The following is a 22406-nucleotide window of genomic DNA, read 5'->3' as shown; positions in this document are numbered from 1 at the left end:
AATCGTTCAAACAAAAAAAACTAGGCCTAGAACGAACAATGAATGGATTGGTAAAACCATTTAGCAAAAAATCCGACACAAAAAATAGAAAAATAACAGAAAAAAAACAAAGTGAAATTGCCGCATGTGAACGATAAAACCACTAGCAAGAAAGGGAATTTTGTTCAAAAACCGTTTTCTCGCTCTACTTTAAAATTAGAGTGAACAAAATTCATGTCACAAAATCACTCGTTTTTTCGCTCAGCTTTCTGTTTCGGCGTGACCAAAATTACTACTCCAATTTGACTTTAGAAATCATGAAAATGTGTGAACAGATCTTAAAAAAAACAGTGCCCCAATACAATTCAAATTCTTTGAAGTGTCATAAAAGGAGAGCGCCTAAATAATAGCCGTTGAGAGGCTGACGGCCGCTATTAATAAAAAAAATTTCAACTGAACAGCATCTTTCAAACAGAAAACCCTGAAACGCTATGTTACCCTGAAACACAAAGCGAATCATTAAGATGCTGTTGAATGCTGTTTTCAAGCTCACAACCATCCAATTATCAAAAAGACCAAAAATGTTAAATAAAAATAAGCAGTAAATTTGGCGCGATTTTTATTTGAATTATAAGTTGTACACTGTCTTTTGGTGTTTCAAATTTGGAACGTAACAACATAACCGACTAAAGTCGTGCAAATCTCTCAAACGACTGGCGAGTGGTTGGTTTCATCGGAAGCTAGCTAAGGTTGCGGAGGCTAATTTTAGCTTAGTTGAAGAGGCGTGGGAGAGCGCAGCGTGGGGTAACGGGGAGAGGGCGCACAGGGAGACCGAGCCAGTTGGGTTATGGGCGGAACGATGTGCAGGTGTGCGGATCGGGGTCAAACTCCGCCCTTCACACCATGAATTTATATCTCTCCAAAACAGTTTAAATGAAAGGCATACTTAGAGACTAGAAGCTGAAATGCTCTAAGAGCCCTTAATGCCCTCCGGGCGCTACCGTTTTGTCCCATTTTTGACGACAATAAGTCAAAAGGGTAGACGAAACATTGGTCAAGCAACAAATCGCATTGAACAAATACCACAGGACTAATATAATTACTAAAAACTTCGTTTGAGAGCACCCAATCACGCAGAAACGACAAGCGTAATTGAAGTCACGAGAAAAGTGAAAAAACTCTAGAGAAAACATTGGATAAATAGGGTAACAGGACAATAATTTTTTCAAACATCATTCGAGAGCAATTTATAATAGCTTCGGCTATTGTTTCTCGGCAATGAAACATTTTTTAATTAAAAGTGACTGATTTCAAATCAACAGACTCTCACTTCAGTTTACCTACCTGATACACGTGATGGCTCTTCGATGGCCAACAAAGTCCATCTTTGGCTGGAAGCGGTTGTTGCCTTCTTTCCTGACACAGATGACAGCCACTGGGCCCTCATTGTTGACAGCGTGCGAGGACACTAACATCTGGCCATCCGGTGACCAGTCGCACCTGCGTAGATAACAATTGTCTCAGATATATTTCGACCCCCTCCCCCAAACTTTACATGCGCAATTTTTTACATAGTAACTTGGTATATGACAACACAGATATTAAGCGGTGGTCATAAAAACTGAGAGTGGGTGAGTAGGGGAAAAATCCAATCATTTCAACATACATTTTGCAGCATTCGAATGTTTTTTTGCCTAGATTTACGGAATATTGTACGAATTGAATGCGCCCATCACTAGGAACACCTAAATAAATCTCATAGGATTACTACCCAGCTCTAAGAAAATCGTGAGAAACAAACAGTAAAGGGTTTCAAGAGTACTACTCCTGGTTCCGATCAGCATCAATCTAGTTTTTAATTGCTTTCCAGTTGACCAAGGAACGTCATTTCAACTGAAACTATTTCCACTCACTGTTTTAAAAACAAATTTTCAGAATCTTCTATAACTGCTACTTGTTTGAACAGTTCAAATTTCAGCTGAAACGCTCCATGTTTAAATGTAGATCCAAATGTCAGTAAGGAAAAGATGGGAAAACTCACATCAATCCTAATCGAGGTTGTAGCCTGAAGTTTAGTGTGGCAAACTCTTAGAACAGTTCTAATTTCAGAAGAGAGAATAATATTAGTAATAATACGAGATTGCGAACTGAATTTACTTCAAACTGAAGAAATTCTATCCGCAAAAACGATTCTTTATCCAACGTGGAAAATCCTCATACATTTAAGTCTTTTTATAACTAATATAATATAAACCAACAAAAACAGATTTCCAGAAAGCAGCCGCCATTGATTCTCATAACCCAGATTGGGAATAACAGAAAAAAGGAAAAACTAATTTTTGTACAAAAACATTTTTGAGCGAACTATTTTGAGTCATTCCATAGCTAGACATACTCCTGTCTCTTAATGAGGTGATGCAGTGGCTAGCATCATTGCCAATAAGCATATGAGATGGTTACTTAAACTTATAAGAACAAACTTCACGTAGCGAGCATCTCAAATTGCGCTTTATGGGTATATCCCTTTCTGTTTTTGATTTCGTTTTTCGATACTAATTCAGCTGATTTTAGATTATATTATTGAGCATCTATTGCATAAAGCAGTTTGAGCAAAACAAATGAACCCGCGAAAGAGATGAGGGCGGCTGTTAATAATAACTCAAATATCAAACAAAAAACAGTCAAAATAGCATAAGATAGAACCTTACCTCAGCAACATAGTTTGTTTTTGTTCTAAGAAGTAAAAAAGAACACCTGGAAGACCCGGAGTCGACAAGAATTATGTATTCACTTAGGCCCCGGCCAACAACTCGCTACACAGAATGAACCTCCTACTCATCATTTTGAAACAATAACAGAGTAAAAATAACCAGGTAAAATCTGCACATATCGGATAAAAAATTGTTCAAAAATCTCGACTTCAAAAAACTGCTGACACAAAACTTCAACACCAGTAGCATTCTTCTCTAAACAAGTAGCTTCTCTAAACGAACACCAATAAATAGCCAAAACAACAGAAACAGTGAATGCAGAAATAACAATAAGAGAAAAATTTCCTTTAGGCTATTTTGTATCATTTATTTTAGTGAAGTCTGTCCTTTCTAACCTCTAAGTTTCCCTTCTCAGTCAATTTCCTACATATTAGATTTAGATTACAACTTGAACAAGACAAGGTATGTGAAAAGCTTAAAATCAGTAACAAATTCTTTTAAAACTAAAGTAGACAAAAAAGACTAAAATATGACTACAGTTATTCCATTTCCTTGGGCAAACACAATTCAGAAACGTAGCCGGCAAATAGCCGCGTTCCACCTCTTTAAGCACATCGTGATTGAAACAGACAAGAGATCGAATTTATCTCAAAGCACTGTGCACTATCCTATCCTTCTGCACGATGACTTTAATGACCAAGCTTTATCGATTTATACCGTTTATCGTTTTACTTTCCTCCTTCAACCTTGACCATATTCACCATATTGTGCAATTCATTGAGTGAATGGATTTTAAATCCATTCAGTAGATACATTGAGTCAGGTAAAGTAACACGAATTAACAAAGGAGAGCGCCTAAATAATAGCCTAAAGATTGATCACTAACACAACTACAGTAACTAAATGGAATTAAAAACACTCCCTAAATGCTAATAAGATAACAACCAACTAACGTCGGAAGACTTGTTTTCGAACAACCAGAGAGAGCTCTAACAACTATTGCAGCCTGCTTCAGCCGGTGTTGGGGATGACTTCATAAAAGGTTATTATATACCACTATAGTCACTAAAAAAATTAAAGTCAAAAAAATTAAACAAATTTTGGCGCACTTTTCATTTGACTTTTGGTAGTGAACTGCCGCCTCTTTCAGCTGCTTAACATTTCAACTGAAACTGTTTCCACTCACTGTTTTAAAAACAAATATTCAGAATCTTCAATAACTGCTACTTGTTTGAACAGTTCAAATTTCAGATGAAACGCTCCATGTTTAAATGTAGATCCAAATGCCAGTAAGGAAAAGATGGCAAAACCCACATCAATCCTAATCGAGGTTTTAGCCTGAAGGTTAGTGTGGCAAACTCTTAGAACAGTTCTAATTTCAGAAGAGAGAATAATATTAGTAATAATACGAGATTGCGAACTGAATTTACTTCAAACTGAAGAAATTTTATCCGCAAAAACAATTCTTTATCCAACGTGAAAAATTCTCATACATTTAGATCTTTTTAAACTAATATAATATAAACCAACCAATTAGATTTCCAGAACGCAGCCGCCATTGATTATCATAACCCAGATTGGGAATAACAGAAAAAAGGAAAAACTAATTTTTGTACAAAAACATTTTTGAGCGAAATATTTTGAGTCATTCCTTAGCTAGACATACTCCTGTCTCTTATTGAGGTGATACAGAGGCTAGTATCATTTCCAATAAGCATGAGAGGTTGTTACTTAAACCTATAAGAACAAACTTCACGTAGCGAGCATCTCAAATTGGGCTTTATGGGTATATCCCTTTCTGTTTTTGATTTCGTTTTTCGATACCAACTCAGCTGATTTCAGATTATCTTATTGAGCATCTGTTGAAAAAAGCAGTTTGAGCAAAACAAATGAACCCGCTGGAGAGATGAGGGCGGTTGTTAATAATAACTCAAATACCAAGAAAAAACAGTCAAAATAGCATAAGATAGAACCTTACCTAAGCAAATTAATTTGTTTTTGTTCTAAGAAGTAAAAAAGAACACCTGGAAGACCCGGAGTCAAAAAGAATTATGTATTCAATTAGGCCCCGGCCAACAATTCGCTAAACAGAATGAACCTCCTACTCATGATTTTGAAACAAAAACAGAGTAAAAATAACCAGGTAAAATCTGCACATATCGGATTAATTGTTCAAAAATCTCGACTTCAAAAAACTGCTGACACAAAACTTCAACACCAGTAGCATTCTTCTCTAAACAAGTAGCTTCTCTAAACAAAAACCAATAAATAGCCAAAACAACAAAGTGAATGCAGAAATAACAATAAGAGAAAAAGTTCCTTTAGGCTATTTTGTATCATTTATTTTAGTGAAGTCTGTCCTGTCTAACCTCTAGGTTTCCCTTCTCAGTCAACTTACTATATATTAGATTTAGATTACAACTTGAACAAGAGAAGGTATGTGAAAAGCTTAAAATCAGTAACAAATTGTTTTAAAAACTAAAGTAGACAAAAAAACGCTAAAATATGACTACAGTTACTCCATTTTCTTGGACAACCACAATTCAAAAACGTAGCCGGCAAATAGCCGCGTTTGCCCTCTTGAAGCACATCGTGATTGAAACAGATAAGAGATCGAATTTTTCTCAAAGTACTGTGCACTATCCTATCCTTCTGCACGATGACTTTAATGACCAAGCTTTATCGATTTATACCGTTTATCGTTTTATTTTCCTCCTTCAACCTTGACCATATTCACCATATTGCGCAATTCATTGAGTGTAGGGATTTAAAATCCATGCAGTAGATACAGTGAGCGAGGTAAAGTTACACGAATTAACAAAGGAGAGCTCCTTAATAATAGCCTAAAGATTGATCACTAACACAACTACAGTAACTAAATGGAACTAATAACACTCCCTAAATGCTATTAAAAAAATAACCGACTAACGTCGGAAGAGTTGTTTTCGAACAACTAGAGGGAGCTCTAACGACTATTGCAGCCTGCTTCAGCCGGGGGTGGGGATGACTTCATTAAAGGTTATTATATACCACTATAGTCACTAATAAAATTAAAGTAAAAAAAACTAAACAAATTTTGGCGCACTTCTCATTTGACTTTTTGGTATTGAATTGCCGCCTCTTTCAGCTGCTTAAAAATGTGAATGAGAGAGAGAGACAGATTTAAATCGCACAAATCGACAAAGTCAAGGCCGCAAAAGTCACTCGACAACCAAATCGGTCAAGAGGAAATTTTAAGACCAACACGTTTGCAATAATTGCTTCAAACTTCGTTCGAGAGGAATCAATCATCAACAATCCAAAATAACAAAAATAGCTCAAAATGGCAACTCGAGTTTGATAATTGCTTTTGATGGTGAAAAAGCATCCAAATATACTATTACTCGCTACTATAATTGAGACAAACATTTTTGGCAGAAAAATAGCGTTAAAGTAAAAACCTCACTAAAAAGCCGCACGTGATCGAAAATAGCGCTAATTTAGCGAAATTTTTTCACAGTTACTTTTTCCCGCTCTCAATCAGAACAATAAATGAAAAAAAAAAACCACTATAAATTCTCTTGCTGCTTTTGCTGACTTTTCAGCAGATTGACCTCAACATTTCTTTTCTTCTTTTCTCGAGCGGCATTTGACATCTTCAAAAACACATCCTCTAAAATAGAAGTCACCGTTTTAAAAAGCATACCCAGCAGATTGCCGGAAAATAAGCCGCCGTTGATTCCCATAACTCTATAGGGATTGAAAGAAAAGAAATTATCAAAAAAAACTGTTTTTTGTATGAAAACATTTTTAAGTGCGATTTATTTTGATGTCATTTCGTAATTGAACATACTCCTGTCTCTCAGTGAGAGGCTACAGGGTCTAGTATCAATACCAAAAAAGCATTATAGATAGTAACTGGAACTTATGAGAACAAAGTTCAAGTACCGGGAATCTAAAAATGGGCTTTATGGGTTTATCCCGTTTCTATTTGACTTTGATTTTTTTATACCGAATATCTTCATTTTGAATTATTTGCTGAGCAGCTGATGTTTAAAAGGACTTTGAGCAGAATGACAGAAGAGTGAAACTAGCCTAGAGAAGTCAAAAAGACTTCACGCAAAATGTCGAAAAAGGGGCAAAATGGGTAAAGCGAAAAAGTTCGACGAAGTAAAAAAACATAGCAGGACAAGTCCTGACGTACAATTCAAAGAATTTTCATTGACTAAACAGAAAACTAGACCTAGAAGGGACTATGAATGGATCGGAAGAACCATTTAGAAAAAAATCCAATCCAAAAAATCGAAAAAAACTGTAAAAATCAAAGTGAAATTGACGCATGTGAAAAAACCACTAGTGAGAAAGCGAATTTTTGTTCGAACACCGTTTTCTCACTCTACTTTAAAATCAGGGCAAAAAAATATTCACATCGCAAAACCACTCGCTTTTTCGCTCCATTTCCTGTTTCGGCGTGACCAAAATCACTACTCCAATTTGACTTCAAAAAATCATGAAAATGTGTGAACAGATCTTAAAAACATAACAGGACAAGTCCTGACGTACAATTAAAAGAATTTTCATTGACTAAACAGTAAACTAGAGAACGGATTATGAATGGATTGGAAAAACCATTTAGAAAAAAATCCAATCCAAAAAATCGAAAAAACTGTAAAAATCAAAGTGAAATTGACGCATGTGAACAAAAAACCACTAGTGAGAAAGCGAATTTTTGTTCGAACACCGTTTTCTCACTCTACTTTAAAATCAGAGCAAAAAAATATTCACATCGCAAAACCACTCGCTTTTTCGCTCCACTTCCTGTTTCGGCGTGACCACAATCACTACTCCAATTTGACTTCAAAAAATCATGAAAATGTGTGAACAGATCTTAAAAACATAGCAGGACAAGTCCTGACGTACAATTAAAAGAATTTTCATTGACTAAACAGAAAACTAGAGAACGGATTATGAATGGACTGGAAAAACCATTTAGAAAAAAATCCAATCCAAAAAATCGAAAAAAACTGTAAAAATCAAAGTGAAATTGACGCATGTGAAAAAACCACTAGTGAGAAAGCGAATTTTTGTTCAAACACCGTTTTCTCACTCTACTTTAAAATCAGAGCAAAAAATACTCACGCCGCAAAACCAGTCGCTTTTTCGCTCCACTTCCTGTTTCGGCGTGACCAAAATCACTACTCCAATTTGATTTCAAAAAATCATGAAAATGTGTGAACAGATCTTAAAAACATAACAGGACAAGTCCTGACGTACAATTAAAAGAATTTTCATTGACTAAACAGAAAACTAGAGAACGGATTATGAATGGACTGGAAAAACCATTTAGAAAAAAATCCAATCCAAAAAATCGAAAAAACTGTAAAAATCAAAGTGAAATTGACGCATGTGAAGAAAAAACCACTAGTGAGAAAGCGAATTTTTGTTCGAACACCGTTTTCTCACTCTACTTTAAAATCAGAGCAAAAAATACTCACGCCGCAAAACCAGTCGCTTTTTCGCTCCACTTCCTGTTTCGGCGTGACCAAAATCATTACTCCAATTTGATTTCAAAAAATCATGAAAATGTGTGAACAGATCTTAAAAACATAACAGGACAAGTCCTGACGTACAATTCAAAGAATTTTCATTAACTAAATAGAAAACTAGAAAACGGATTATGAATGGATTGGAAAAACCATTTAGAAAAAAATCCAATCCAAAAAATCGAAAAAACTAAAAATCAAAGTGAAATTGACGTATGTGAACAAAAAACTACCGAGAAAGCGAATTTTTGTTCAAACACCATTTTCTCACTCTACTTTAAAATCAGAGCAAAAAAATATTCACGTCGCAAAACCACTTGCTTTTTCGCTCCACTTCCTGTTTCGGCGTGACCAAAATCATTACTCCAATTTGATTTCAAAAAATCATGAAAATGTGTGAACAGATCTTAAAAACATAACAGGACAAGTCCTGACGTACAATTCAAAGAATTTTCATCGACTAAACAGAAAACTAGACCTAGAGGGGACTATGAATGGATTGGAAGAACCATTTAGAAAAAAAATCCAATCAAAAAATTGAAAAAATTAAAAACCAAAGTGAATTGCCGCATGTGAACAAAAAACCACTAGTGAGAAAGCGAATTTTTGTTCGAACACCGTTTTCTCACTCTACTTTAAAATCAGAGCAAAAAATATTCACGCCATAAAAACCACTCGCTTTTTCGCTTCTCTTCCTGTTTCGGCGTGACCACAATCACTACTCGAATTTGACTTCAAAAAATCATGAAAAAGTGTGAACAGATCTTAAAAACATAACAGGACAAGTCCTGACGTACAATTAAAAGAATTTTCATTAACTAAACAGAAAACTAGAAAACGGATTATGAATGGATTGGAAAAACCATTTAGAAAAAAATCCAATCCAAAAAATCGAAAAAAAATCATAGTGAAATTGACGCATGTGAACAAAAAACTAGCGAGAAAGCGAATTTTTGTTCAAACACCATTTTCTCACTCTACTTTAAAATCAGAGCAGAAAAATAGTCACGCCGCAAAACCACTCGCTTTTTCGCTCCATTTCCTGTTTCGGCGTGATCAAAATCACTACTCCAATTTGACTTCAAAAAATCATGAAAATGTGTGAACAGATCTAAAAAAAACATAACAGGACAAGTCCTGACGTACAATTAAAAGAATTTTCATTGACTAAACAGAAAACTAGAGAACGGACTTTGAATGGATTGGAAAAACCATTTAGAAAAAAAATCCAATCCAAAAAATCGAAAAAAAAACTGTAAAAATCAAAGTGAAATTGACGCATGTGAACAAAAAACCACTAGTGAGAAAGCGAATTTTTGTTCAAACACCGTTTTCTCACTCTACTTTAAAATCAGAGCAAAAAATATTCACGCCGCAAAACCACTCGCTTTTTCGCTCCACTTCCTGTTTCGGCGTGACCAAAATCACTACCCCAATTTGACTTCAAAAAATCATGAAAATGTGTGAACAGATCTTAAAAACATAACAGGACAAGTCCTGACGTACAACTAAAAGAATTTTCATTAACTAAACAGAAAACTAGAAAACGGATTATGAATGGATTGGAAAAACCATTTAGAAAAAAATCCAATCCAAAAAATCGAAAAAACTAAAAATCAAAGTGAAATTGACGTATGTGAACAAAAAAGTACCGAGAAAGCGAATTTTTGTTCAAACACCATTTTCTCACTCTACTTTAAAATCAGAGCAGAAAAATAGTCACGCCGCAAAACCACTCGCTTTTTCGCTCCATTTCGTGTTTCGGCGTGACCAAAATCGCTACTCCAATTTGACTTCAAAAAATCATGAAAATGTGTGCACAGATCTTAAAAACATAACAGGACAAGTCCTGACGTACAATTAAAAGAATTTTCATTGACTAAACAGAAAACTAGAGAACGGATTATGAATGGATTGGAACAACCATTTAGAAAAAACTCCAATCCAAAAAATCGAAAAAACTAAAAATCGAAGTGAAATTGACGTATGTGAACAAAAAACTAGCGAGAAAGCGAATTTTTGTTCGAACACCGTTTTCTCACTCTACTTTAAAATCAGAGCAGAAAAATAGTCACGCCGCAAAACCACTCATTTTTCGCTCCACTTCCTGTTTCGGCGTGACCAAAATCACTACTCCAATTTGACTTCAAAAAATCATGAAAATGTGTGAACCGATCTTAAAAACATAACAGGACAAGTCCTGACGTACAATTAAAAGAATTTTCATTAACTGAACAGAAAACTAGAAAACGGATTATGAATGGATTGGAAAAACCATTTAGAAAAAAATCCAATCCAAAAAATCGAAAAAAACTAAAAATCAAAGTGAAATTGACGTATGTGAACAAAAAACTAGCGAGAAAGCGAATTTTTGTTCGAACACCGTTTTCTCACTCTACTTTAAAATCAGAGCAGAAAAATAGTCACGCCGCAAAACGACTCGCTTTTTCGCTCCATTTCCTGTTTCGGCGTGACCAAAATCGCTACTCCAATTTGACTTCAAAAAATCTTGAAAATGTGTGAACAGATCTTAAAAACATAACAGGACAAGTCCTGACGTACAATTAAAAGAATTTTCATTAACTAAATAGAAAACTAGAAAACGGATTATGAATGGATTGGAAAAACCATTTAGAAAAAAATCCAATCCAAAAAATCGAAAAAACTAAAAATCAAAGTGAAATTGACGTATGTGAACAAAAAACTACCGAGAAAGCGAATTTTTGTTCAAACACCATTTTCTCACTCTACTTTAAAATCAGAGCCGAAAAATAGTCACGCCGCAAAACCACTCGCTTTTTCGCTCCATTTCGTGTTTCGGCGTGACCAAAATCGCTACTCCAATTTGACTTCAAAAAATCATGAAAATGTGTGAACAGATCTTAAAAACATAACAGGACAAGTCCTGATGTACAATTAAAAGAATTTTCATTGACTAAACAGAAAACTAGAGAACGGATTATGAATGGATTGGAAAAACCATTTAGAAAAAATCCAATCCAAAAAATCGAAAAAACTAAAAATCAAAGTGAAATTGACGCATGTGAACAAAAAACTAGCGAGAAAGCGAATTTTTGTTCGAACACCGTTTTCTCACTCTACTTTAAAATCAGAGCAAAAAAATACTCACGCCGCAAAACCACTCGCTTTTTGGCTCCACTTCCTGTTTCGGCGTGACCAAAATCGCTACTCCAATTTGACTTCAAAAAATCTTGAAAATGTGTGAACAGATCTTAAAAACATAACAGGACAAGTCCTGACGTACAATTAAAAGAATTTTCATTAACTAAACAGAAAACTAGAGAACGGATTATGAATGGATCGGAAAAACCATTCAGAAAAAAAATCCAATTCAAAAAATCGAAAAAACTAAAAATCAAAGTGAAATTGACGCATGTGAACAAAAAACTAGCGAGAAAGCGAATTTTTGTTCGAACACCGTTTTCTCACTCTACTTTAAAATCAGAGCAGAAAAATATTCACGCCGCAAAACCACTCGCTTTTTCGCTCCATTTCCTGTTTCGGCGTGAACAAAATCACTACTCCAATTTGACTTCAAAAAATCATGAAAATGTGTGAACAGATCTAAAAAAAAACATAACAGGAAAAGTCCTGACGTACAATTAAAAGAATTTTCATTGACTAAACAGAAAACTAGAGAACGGACTAAGAATGGATTGGAAAAACCATTTAGAAAAAAATCCAATCCAAAAAATCGAAAAAACTGTAAAAATCAAAGTGAAATTGACGCATGTGAACAAAAAACCACTAGTGAGAAAGCGAATTTTTGTTCAAACACTGTTTTCTCACTCTACTTTAAAATCAGAGCAAAAAAATACTCACGCCGCAAAACTACTCGCTTTTTCGCTCCACTTCCTGTTTCGGCGTGACCAAAATCACTACTCCAATTTGACTTCAAAAAAATCATGAAAATGTGTGAACAGATCTAAAAAAAACATAACAGGAAAAGTCCTGACGTACAATTGAAAGAATTTTCATTGACTAAACAGAAAACTAGAGAACGGACTAAGAATGGATTGGAAAAACCATTTAGAAAAAAATCCAATCCAAAAATCGAAAAAACTAAAAATGAAAGTGAAATTGACGCATGTGAACAAAAAACTAGCGAGAAAGCGAATTTTTGTTCAAACGCCATTTTCTCACTCTACTTTAAAATCAGAGCAGAGAAATGTTCACGCCGCAAAACCACTCGCTTTTTCGCTCCATTTCCTGTTTCGGCGTGACCAAAATCACTACTCCAATTTGACTTCAAAAAATCATGAAAATGTGTGAACAGATCTTAAAAACATAACAGGACAAGTCCTGACGTACAATTAAAAGAATTTTCATTGACTAAACAGAAAACTAGAGAACGGACTAAGAATGGATTGGAAAAACCATTTAGAAAAAATCCAATCCAAAAAATCGAAAAAAACTGCAACAATCAAAGTGAAATTGACGCATGTGAAAAAACCACTAGTGAGAAAGCGAATTTTTGTTCAAACACCGTTTTCTCACTCTACTCTAAAATCAGAGCAAAAAATATTCACGCCGCAAAAACACTCGCTTATTCGCTCCACTTCCTGTTTCGGCGTGACCAAAATCACTACTCCAATTTGACTTCAAAAAATCATGAAAATGTGTGAACAGATCTTAAAAACATAACAGGACAAGTCCTGGCGTACAATTAAAAGAATTTTCATTAACTAAACAGAAAACTAGAAAACGGATTATGAATGGATTGGAAAAACCATTTAGAAAAAAAATCCAATCCAAAAAATCGAAAAAACTAAAAATCAAAGTGAAATTGACGCATGTGAACAAAAAAATAGTGAGAAAGCGAATTTTTGTTCGAACACCGTTTTCTCACTCTACTTTAAAATCAGAGCAGAAAAATATTCACGCCGCAAAACCACTCGCTTTTTCGCTCCATTTCCTGTTTCGGCGTGAAAAAAATCACTACTCCAATTTAACTTCAAAAAATCATGAAAATGTGTGAACAGATCTAAAAAAAACATAACAGGAAAAGTCCTGACGTACAATTGAAAGAATTTTCATTGACTAAACAGAAAACTAGAGAACGGACTAAGAATGGATTGGAAAAACCATTTAGAAAAAAATCCAATCCAAAAAATCGAAAAAACTGTAAAAATCAAAGTGAAATTGACGCATGTGAACAAAAAACCACTAGTGAGAAAGCGAATTTTTGTTCAAACACTGTTTTCTCACTCTACTTTAAAATCAGAGCAAAAAAATACTCACGCCGCAAAACCACTCGCTTTTTCGCTCCACTTCCTGTTTCGGCGTGACCAAAATCACTTCTCCAATTTGACTTCAAAAAAATCATGAAAATGTGTGAACAGATCTTTAAAACATAACAGGACAAGTCGTGACGTACAATTAAAAGAATTTTCATTAACTAAACAGAGAACTAGAAAACGGATTATGAAAGGATTGGAAAAACCATTTAGAAAAAAATCCAATCCAAAAATCGAAAAAACTAAAAATCAAAGTGAAATTGACGCATGTGAACAAAAAACTAGCGAGAAAGCGAAATTTTGTTCAAACACCGTTTTCTCACTTTACTTTCAATTCAGAGCAGAAAAATGTTCACGCCGCAAAACCACTCGCTTTTTCGCTCCATTTCCTGTTTCGGCGTGACCAAAATCACTACTCCAATTTGACTTCAAAAAATCATGAGAATGTGTGAACAGATCTTAAAAACATAACAGGACAAGTCCTGACGTACAATTAAAAGAAATTTCATTGACTAAACAGAAAACTAGAGAACGGACTATGAATGGATTGGAAAAACCATTTAGAAAAAATCCAATCCAAAAAATCGAAAAAAACTGCAACAATCAAAGTGAAATTGACGCATGTGAAAAAACCACTAGTGAGAAAGCGAATTTTTGTTCAAACACCGTTTTCTCACTCTACTTTAAAATCAGAGCAAAAAAAATTCACGCCGCAAAACCACTCGCTTTTTCGCTCCACTTCCTGTTTCGGCGTGACCAAAATCACTACTGCAATTTGACTTCAAAAAATCATGAAAATGTGTGAACAGATCTTTAAAACATAACAGGACAAGTCGTGACGTACAATTAAAAGAATTTTCATTAACTAAACAGAAAACTAGAAAACGGATTATGAAAGGATTGGAAAAACCATTTAGAAAAAAATCCAATCCAAAAATCGAAAAAACTAAAAATCAAAGTGAAAATGACGCATGTGAACAAAAAACTAGCGAGAAAGCGAAATTTTGTTCAAACACCGTTTTCTCACTTTACTTTAAAATCAGAGCAGAAAAATGTTCACGCCGCAAAACCACTCGCTTTTTCGCTCCATTTCCTGTTTCGGCGTGACCAAAATCACTACTCCAATTTGACTTCAAAAAATCATGAGAATGTGTGAACAGATCTTAAAAACATAACAGGACAAGTCCTGACGTACAATTAAAAGAAATTTCATTGACTAAACAGAAAACTAGAGAACGGACTATGAATGGATTGCAAAAACCATTTAGAAAAAATCCAATCCAAAAAATCGAAAAAAACTGCAACAATCAAAGTGAAATTGACGCATGTGAAAAAACCACTAGTGAGAAAGCGAATTGTTGTTCAAACACTGTTTTCTCACTCTACTTTAAAATCAGAGCAAAAAAAATTCACGCCGCAAAACCACTCGCTTTTTCGCTCCACTTCCTGTTTCGGCGTGACCAAAATCACTACTCCAATTTGACTTCAAAAAATCATGAAAATGTGTGAACAGATCTTAAAAACATAACAGGACAAGTCCTGGCGTACAATTAAAAGAATTTTCATTAACTAAACAGAAAACTAGAAAACGGATTATGAATGGATTGGAAAAACCATTTAGAAAAAAAATCCAATCCAAAAAATCGAAAAAACTAAAAATCAAAGTGAAATTGACGCATGTGAACAAAAAACTAGCGAGAAAGCGAATTTTTGTTCAAACACCATTTTCTCACTCTACTTGAAAATCAGAGCAGAAAAATAGTCACGCCGCAAAACCACTCGCTTTTTCGCTCCATTTCCTGTTTCGGCGTGACCAAAATCACTACTCCAATTTGACTTCAAAAAATCATGAAAATGTGTGAACAGATCTTAAAAACATAACAGGACAAGTCCTGACGTACAATTAAAAGAATTTTCATTACCTAAACAGAAAACTAGAGAACGGATTATGAATGGATTGGAAAAACCATTTAGAAAAAAATCCAATCCAAAAAATCGAAAAAACTAAAAATCAAAGTGAAATTGACGCATGTGAACAAAAAACTAGCGAGAAAGCGAATTTTTGTTCGAACACCGTTTTCTCACTCTACTTTAAAATCAGAGCAGAAAAATATTCACGCTGCAAAACCACTCGCTTTTTCGCTCCATTTCCTGTTTCGGCGTGAACAAAATCACTACTCCAATTTGACTTCGAAAAATCATGAAAATGTGTGAACAGATCTAAAAAAAACATAACAGGAAAAGTCCTGACGTACAATTAAAAGAATTTTCCTTGACTAAACAGAAAACTAGAGAACGGACTAAGAATGGATTGGAAAAACCATTTAGAAAAAAATCCAATCCAAAAAATCGAAAAAACTGTAAAAATCAAAGTGAAATTGACGCATGTGAACAAAAAACCACTAGTGAGAAAGCGAATTTTTGTTCAAACACTGTTTTCTCACTCTACTTTAAAATCAGAGCAAAAAAATACTCACGCCGCAAAACCACTCGCTTTTTGGCTCCACTTCCTGTTTCGGCGTGACCAAAATCACTACTCCAATTTGACTTCAAAAAAATCATGAAAATGTGTGAACAGATCTTAAAAACATAACAGGACAAGTCCTGACGTACAATTAAAAGAATTTTCATTAACTAAACAGAAAACTAGAAAACGGATTATGAATGGATTGGAAAAACCATTTAGAAAAAAATCCAATCCAAAAAATCGAAAAAACTAAAAATCAAAGTGAAATTGACGCATGTGAACAAAAAACTAGCGAGAAAGCGAATTTTTGTTCAAACACCGTTTTCTCACTCTAATTTAGAGCGAAAAAATTTCACGCCGCAAAACCACTCGCCTTTTCGCTCCACTTCCTGTTTCGGCGTGACCAAAATCACTACTCCAATTTGACTTCAAAAATCATGAAAGTGTTTGAACAGAAATTAAAAAACAGACAGCGCCCCAATACAATTCAAATTCTTTCAATTATAAAACATAGCCGGAAGAATTCCCAAAACGACTCGAAGTGAAAATTCATTTAACGTCATCCAACTACTTATTAAACAAAACCTGGCTTCACTAATTTATGATTATCTTGAAAAAAAACCATGAAACAAAAAAGTAAAAACAATAAAATCAAAGCTGCTAAAATATGATAAAAACTCTGATCAACCTTTGTTGAGATCCCGAAAAAACGATCTCTGCCAAAATAACGTCATCAAAAAAACTAGTACTTAAAAAACGACTAACGTGAATTTTGAAAAAATACTTTAGGCTAAATTATGAAAAAAGCTCTTAAAAACAACTTTCACTGAAAAACTGGAAAAAGTTACTAAATTTTTTAATATTTCAAAAGCATATATATCCATACAAAAAATTCCCTTCAGTCAATAGGGTATCCAGATGCTCGCAAAACAATAGGCAAGTCACAATAGGCTAAGAAACTTTGCTAAAAACTGAAAAAACGAAAAACTGCAAAAAACTAATAAAAATAGTTCCAATTTTCGCCATTTTTTTTATCATATTTCTCAACAAAAAAATGATTAATACCCACAAAAATGTAACCAATTGTTATCATAAATTTGTTCAAGTAGAAGGGGTTTCTTCAATACCCATTTGAGCCAGTAAAACAAAATAATCGTCAAAAAAACGCAAAAATTAGCCCGAAAATCAGCAAAATACATTAAAAACCTCCGAATTATAATAAAATTCATACGAATTTCAAAAAATCTTCAAACCACTACCGAAACCAGCCTAAAATTAAAACAAAATTATAACCAAACCTCTTAACCAAAATAAATGAAAAAAAACTGCTTCAAAATGCCGCACGTGAACAAAAAAATTTCGCTCGCTTAGAGAAAATTTTTTCACACATCAATTTCTCGCTCTCTCAAAAACAGCGGTTTGAACAAAAACCACTCTCCTTTCGCTCCGCTCTTCACTTTTATTCAGCACCAAAATCACTCCAAATTTTTTCACGCGTTTCATTTCCCGCTTCAAAAATCACTCCAATAAAATTGATTAAAAAAAAAGGACTTCTCCAATACTCCTTTTCGAGTCGTAAAAAAGGAGCGCTATATTAGCCGGCTGAGACGATGAGGGCGGCTATTAAAAAAGATCATCGTTTCGAATCGTAAAAAATAGGGCCGCTGTAATAGCCGGCTTAGATGACAGCGGCTATTAATAAAGGGCGAATTTCTAACCTGAGATAGTGAGTTGTGAACTCCCTTGTGAATGGCTTGAATACTTTAGTCTCTTCTCCCCAGTCAGATGTTCTCCACACTCGCAGTGTCTTATCATCACTTTGCGATGCCAGGAACTTGCCAAGTGGATCCCAACATAGCCCCTTGACCAAGTTGGTATGACCTCAAATGAAACTAAGCATGTTAGAATTCTTATGAGTGCTACTTATCACACTGATTGGTTCATTGCGTTGGAAGTGCAACCACCTAGACGAGCACAATCAAGAGACCAAAGTCAGCAATTGTTACCTGTTAAAGTTCGAAGCAACTCTGGCAGTCTCTTTCCATTCCAGATGATGATTTTGTTTTCAACGCTACAGCTGGCCAAGTACCTGTAAACATCAATTCCCCCATTTTATTCCAACTTTTAAATGGCTGAGGGGTGAATATATATGTTGTCAAATGTCAGGGGGTTAAATAAATCAGGGTGAAAAGAACTATAACCGTAAGTAGTATAAAAAGCTGACTGAAATCTACCAAGACTTCGATTTTAGCGTCGCTTCAAATTTCTCACTTCTTCGCAAGGATTGTGACGAACCGTAGGAATCAAATAATGAAGAAATGTACCTGTCACCTGGACTCCAACGAAGATCAAAAACATTGCCCTGGTGGCCTCTGATGACGTGAAGCTGCTTCCAGTTCTCTACATTTGCTACCCTTGATCCAAAAGTGCTCTCAATTGATTTGGAGTAGCACCAGATTACTACGTGCTCGTCCTCCGCTAAAAAAAGGGGAAAAATGTAAAACAAAACCAACCATGTTTCCACGGAAATCTGACTGCACATTTTCTAGCACTGATTTTCCGTTAGCGTGTAAAACACAAGCAGGCTAGCACATCTGGTACTTTGCACCGTTAGATCCGACCTTCTACTAAAATGTAAGAAGAAGGCTCGCCTAGTTCTGCCCATTGCACAGAAAGTCTCAACAATAACCTTAAATGACGTGATAGCACGATCATGCTACCAAAAATGTAAAAAAGATCGGTTTTCGAAGATAAAGTGTGAAATCCTAACGCATCGAAGACAAAAAAATAAACAAAAAGAAACGTCAAATGGAATTTTTAAAACCCCTTCTTTTCCCTTGATTATAAGTGACACTAAAAATAAAGGTTAGAAACATAAATATACGCAAAGAAACCTTAAAAAAGGCTTGTGCGAGACTGTGCGTAGCACAGAATGTTCCATCATACAGCTCAAGTTCGAGAAAAACTTTTCTTTGTTCTGAGAGGAAAAGGTCTTTTTCACAATCAGTTTTGCAACACTCAAATTGAAGAAATTTTTGGACTAACCATGATGACAGCTTTCTTTTATATGAACACTCAAAAAAAATCAAAAACCATCATTTCGGTATGATTTTAACAAGAAAGAATTTCTCCAACAATTACAAATCACAACAAAATTAGTTTGCTAGAGCAATCATTTTAGCACAGTATGGAGAGGATGGACAACGGGATCATCCGATCCTCTTAACGTCCACCCTCTCAATTCACCGATATTTAAGACAGTTATAAATTTTAAGGTTCTATGAATTTTCGACTTTTTGAATTTTTCAAAGTTTTCAAAATTTTGAGTTTTTCAAAGTTTTTCGAGATTTCTCCCTGGCAATCAATACCTTCAGCTTCCTCCTCATTGCCACGGGATCGATGCCTTGCTGCTAATACCAGTTGTAAAGAAATCAATTTTCCAAGTTTTTCGAAAAATTCTTTAAACCCAAAATTGGAAACCCAAAATACATATCTGGTAGCATTTATCCAGAGCCTAGAAACTTCTAAATTTATGGAAAAATTATTTATAGATAGCATCCACTAATTCTTGGTTTTGTTTAAGAATTGCTGTTTTTGAACCGTGATAAATTGAAGAGATTTTAGAAAAAGGCAAACAGGTGAGGTCAGGAGGGATAGCTGCGCATGACTTAAGGATATTAAATAATTTGGCTGCTCGGTAATTTATAGATGAGCGTTGCTGTTTTCGTTTACACGAGGGCATGTAGAGCAACCCGACTTCTGAAAGCCTGGTTTCTCTGTCTCCCTCAAACCTAAACATCTCATTTAAGTAGCCTTGGGAATGCATGCGCTTAACTGATTTAAGAACAAATTTAAGTAGCTCATAGATATGTAGTTCAAATACTGTAAGTAAGTTGTTTTTCGAAAATATGTCGTCGCAGCTTTCGCGGCGGCAACGGAAATGGATAGAATTTAATATTTTCTTTTGGGATATTAAAATAGGCATGAGGTTTCTCATGCTCGCGCAGCCATAGACAAGAACACCATATTGAATGATTGGTTCAATATTTGACCGGTAATAATTTATCAATTGCGCTCTCGGCACGTAATGCCGCAGTTTACATATTATCCCACAGTGTTTTCTCGACCTTTTCCTAACACAATCAATATGACTTTTTTGAACGATAAATCAGCATCTACAAACATTCCTAGATATTTAAAGCACTGAGTTTGGTGTATATCTTGTTTATTGAACTTAAAACATTTATCATCGTAGGAACCCCTTTTACTTATTTTCATATGTACAGTCTTTTGGACATTCAGTATTAATTTATTAGAATCTAGCCAGGTTTTAAGGTTATCTTAGTCAGTTTGAACTTCCTCGTCTGTGCGATTGATGGCGGTTATGTTAGTATCATCAGCAAAGAGGAGTACTTCTGTTAGCTTGCATGACAGTGGTAGATCATTGATATAAACTATGAAAACTAAAGGCCCTAGGAAGGAGCCTTGCGGCACTCCACAGTCTATTTTTGCACATGATGACTTCACGCCATTAGCCTCCACACGCTGGGTGCGTTGACTGAGGTATGACTTGAACCATTCAGAACATTTTCCTCGGAAACCATATTTTTCTAATTTTAGGAGAATATCATGGTTGATAGTATCGAAAGCCTTTTTGAGATCTAAGAAAAAACTATGTATAACTTTTGATTGTTCAGTTCTAATTTTCTCAGTTAATTCTACTAATGCATCGATAGTGCTATGTTTCTGTCGAAAGCCATACTGATTGATAAACAGAAGGTTAAAACGTTCAAGATACGTATAAACTCGGTTATACAAAGCCTTTTCGAATATTTTACTCCAAATTACCAATATTGAGATGGGCCTGTAATTACTTTCTAATAGTTTCGATCCATCTTTATGAAACGGCAGAACTTTTGCTTTGCGTAATTCGGAGGGAAAACTTCCTTGGCAAAAAGACTGATTAATTAGATGAGAAAGAAATGGTACAATAACCGAACTTGAAGCCTTTACGATAGCGTTATTAATATTACCGTCACCTGACGAGAACTTGTTGTCAAGGCTGTTAATTATGTGCTTTATTTGTAATGCTGTTGTTCCATATAGATACATGGAGTGCTGTACTGAAGTGATTTTGGGTAGTTTGATGGCTGGTAACTTTCTTGTCAGCTCTTTTGCCACATTTGTAGAGTAATGACTAAGGCCTTCGGCTGTCATTATCTGTTGTGCTGCCGCCATTTTCTCTGCAGGCTTGTAGTGATGGTATATGTAACTGTGTTTTATTTTTACCTTTTAGTTCATTAAGTAACTTATAAGTTTGTCTTGAATCTCCGATGCAGATTTAAATTTGTTCCAGTAATACTGTTTTTTAGAGGTTTTTACGGCTTGCTCGAGTTCTTTAAACTTAGACAGAAAACTTGGCTCATGTGGATTTTGTTTCCATCTTTTATGCGCTAGGTTTCGTTTTGTTCGAAGGTTTTTTAATGTATTTGAGAACCATAGTGGTTTTTCTTTTCTTACTTTTGGTTCCCTAAGGTGAGAAAATTTATTCAACACATCTTCAAACGTACGTTTGAAGATTGCAAGGCTTTCATTTACTTCCGCTGATCCAAAAAATGAGGCGCTTATGCCATTAAAGCTTTCATATAGTTCTTCTTGAAACTTTTCATTAGTCTTCTTGGATTTAAGGAAGGAAGTGTTACGATGAGGTCTAGAGACAGTGGTACATTTATCGATGTCCCATTTGATCAAAACAGGGTAATGATCAGATATTGTTTCATGCTGAAAAACATTGAAATAGTTTATCGGTACATCGCGCCAAATGAAATGGTCAAGGCATGTTGCTGATGTTTCTGTGAGTCGTGTTGGTTCATCTGGGTACAGACTACATCCAAAGGACTGGATTAATTCGGTGTAGTTTCTTGTGAGCAAATAAGTTGCTAATATATATATATATATATATATATATATATATATATATATATATATATATATTGATATCGCAGCATATAACAGTAGGTTGATTGGCTATTGATGTATTCTCTAAAAAAATCTTCTAGAGTATTGAGAAATGCCATTTTATTTGATCTTGGCTTATTATATATGACTACCAGTGTGAATGTGTAGCCTTTCGCTGAGATATTTGAAAAAATTGCTTCGTCAAAACTGTGATCGTTTTGTTTCACAAGAGAGCAAGTAGATCTTATTTGAATCATAACGCCCCCATGCGATGTAGCCCGTTTTTTAGCAATGTATTGGTTATATCCTGTCACCAGGTGGGATTCAAAATTGTCGTTGTCAGTGAGCCAAGTTTCCGTTAAACATAAAATATCAGGCGGAGATTCAAGACTTAGAACTAGAGCTTCCAACTTTTCTACATGAGGTTTGAGCGATCTGATATTTAAATGTAAAACAGATATATCATCATTAATAGCACACTTAGGTTTTTCTGCATTTTTATCCTTCGGCT

The 22406-nt window shown here is 34.9% G+C and overlaps 1 protein-coding gene across 1 annotated transcript in view; it reads right to left on the bottom strand.

The window, feature by feature from the left end:
* The window catches only part of LOC142349809 (protein HIRA-like), a 49470-nt gene that overhangs the window by 15578 nt on the left and 11486 nt on the right, over positions 1-22406 (bottom strand). The window contains exons 4-7 of the mRNA XM_075401592.1: positions 18262-18415; positions 17944-18026; positions 17656-17818; positions 1324-1479 (exon numbers count right to left, since the gene is read on the bottom strand). Coding sequence (XP_075257707.1) covers positions 1324-1479; positions 17656-17818; positions 17944-18026; positions 18262-18415 — 556 coding nt within the window. The remainder of the gene's footprint in view (positions 1-1323; positions 1480-17655; positions 17819-17943; positions 18027-18261; positions 18416-22406) is intronic.

The sequence above is a fragment of the Convolutriloba macropyga genome, chromosome 11, assembly GCF_964194025.1.
Source record: "Convolutriloba macropyga chromosome 11, txConMacr16.3, whole genome shotgun sequence".
In the NCBI taxonomy this organism is placed as follows: domain Eukaryota; kingdom Metazoa; phylum Xenacoelomorpha; order Acoela; family Convolutidae; genus Convolutriloba; species Convolutriloba macropyga.
This window is presented reverse-complemented; position numbering and strand designations above follow the sequence as displayed.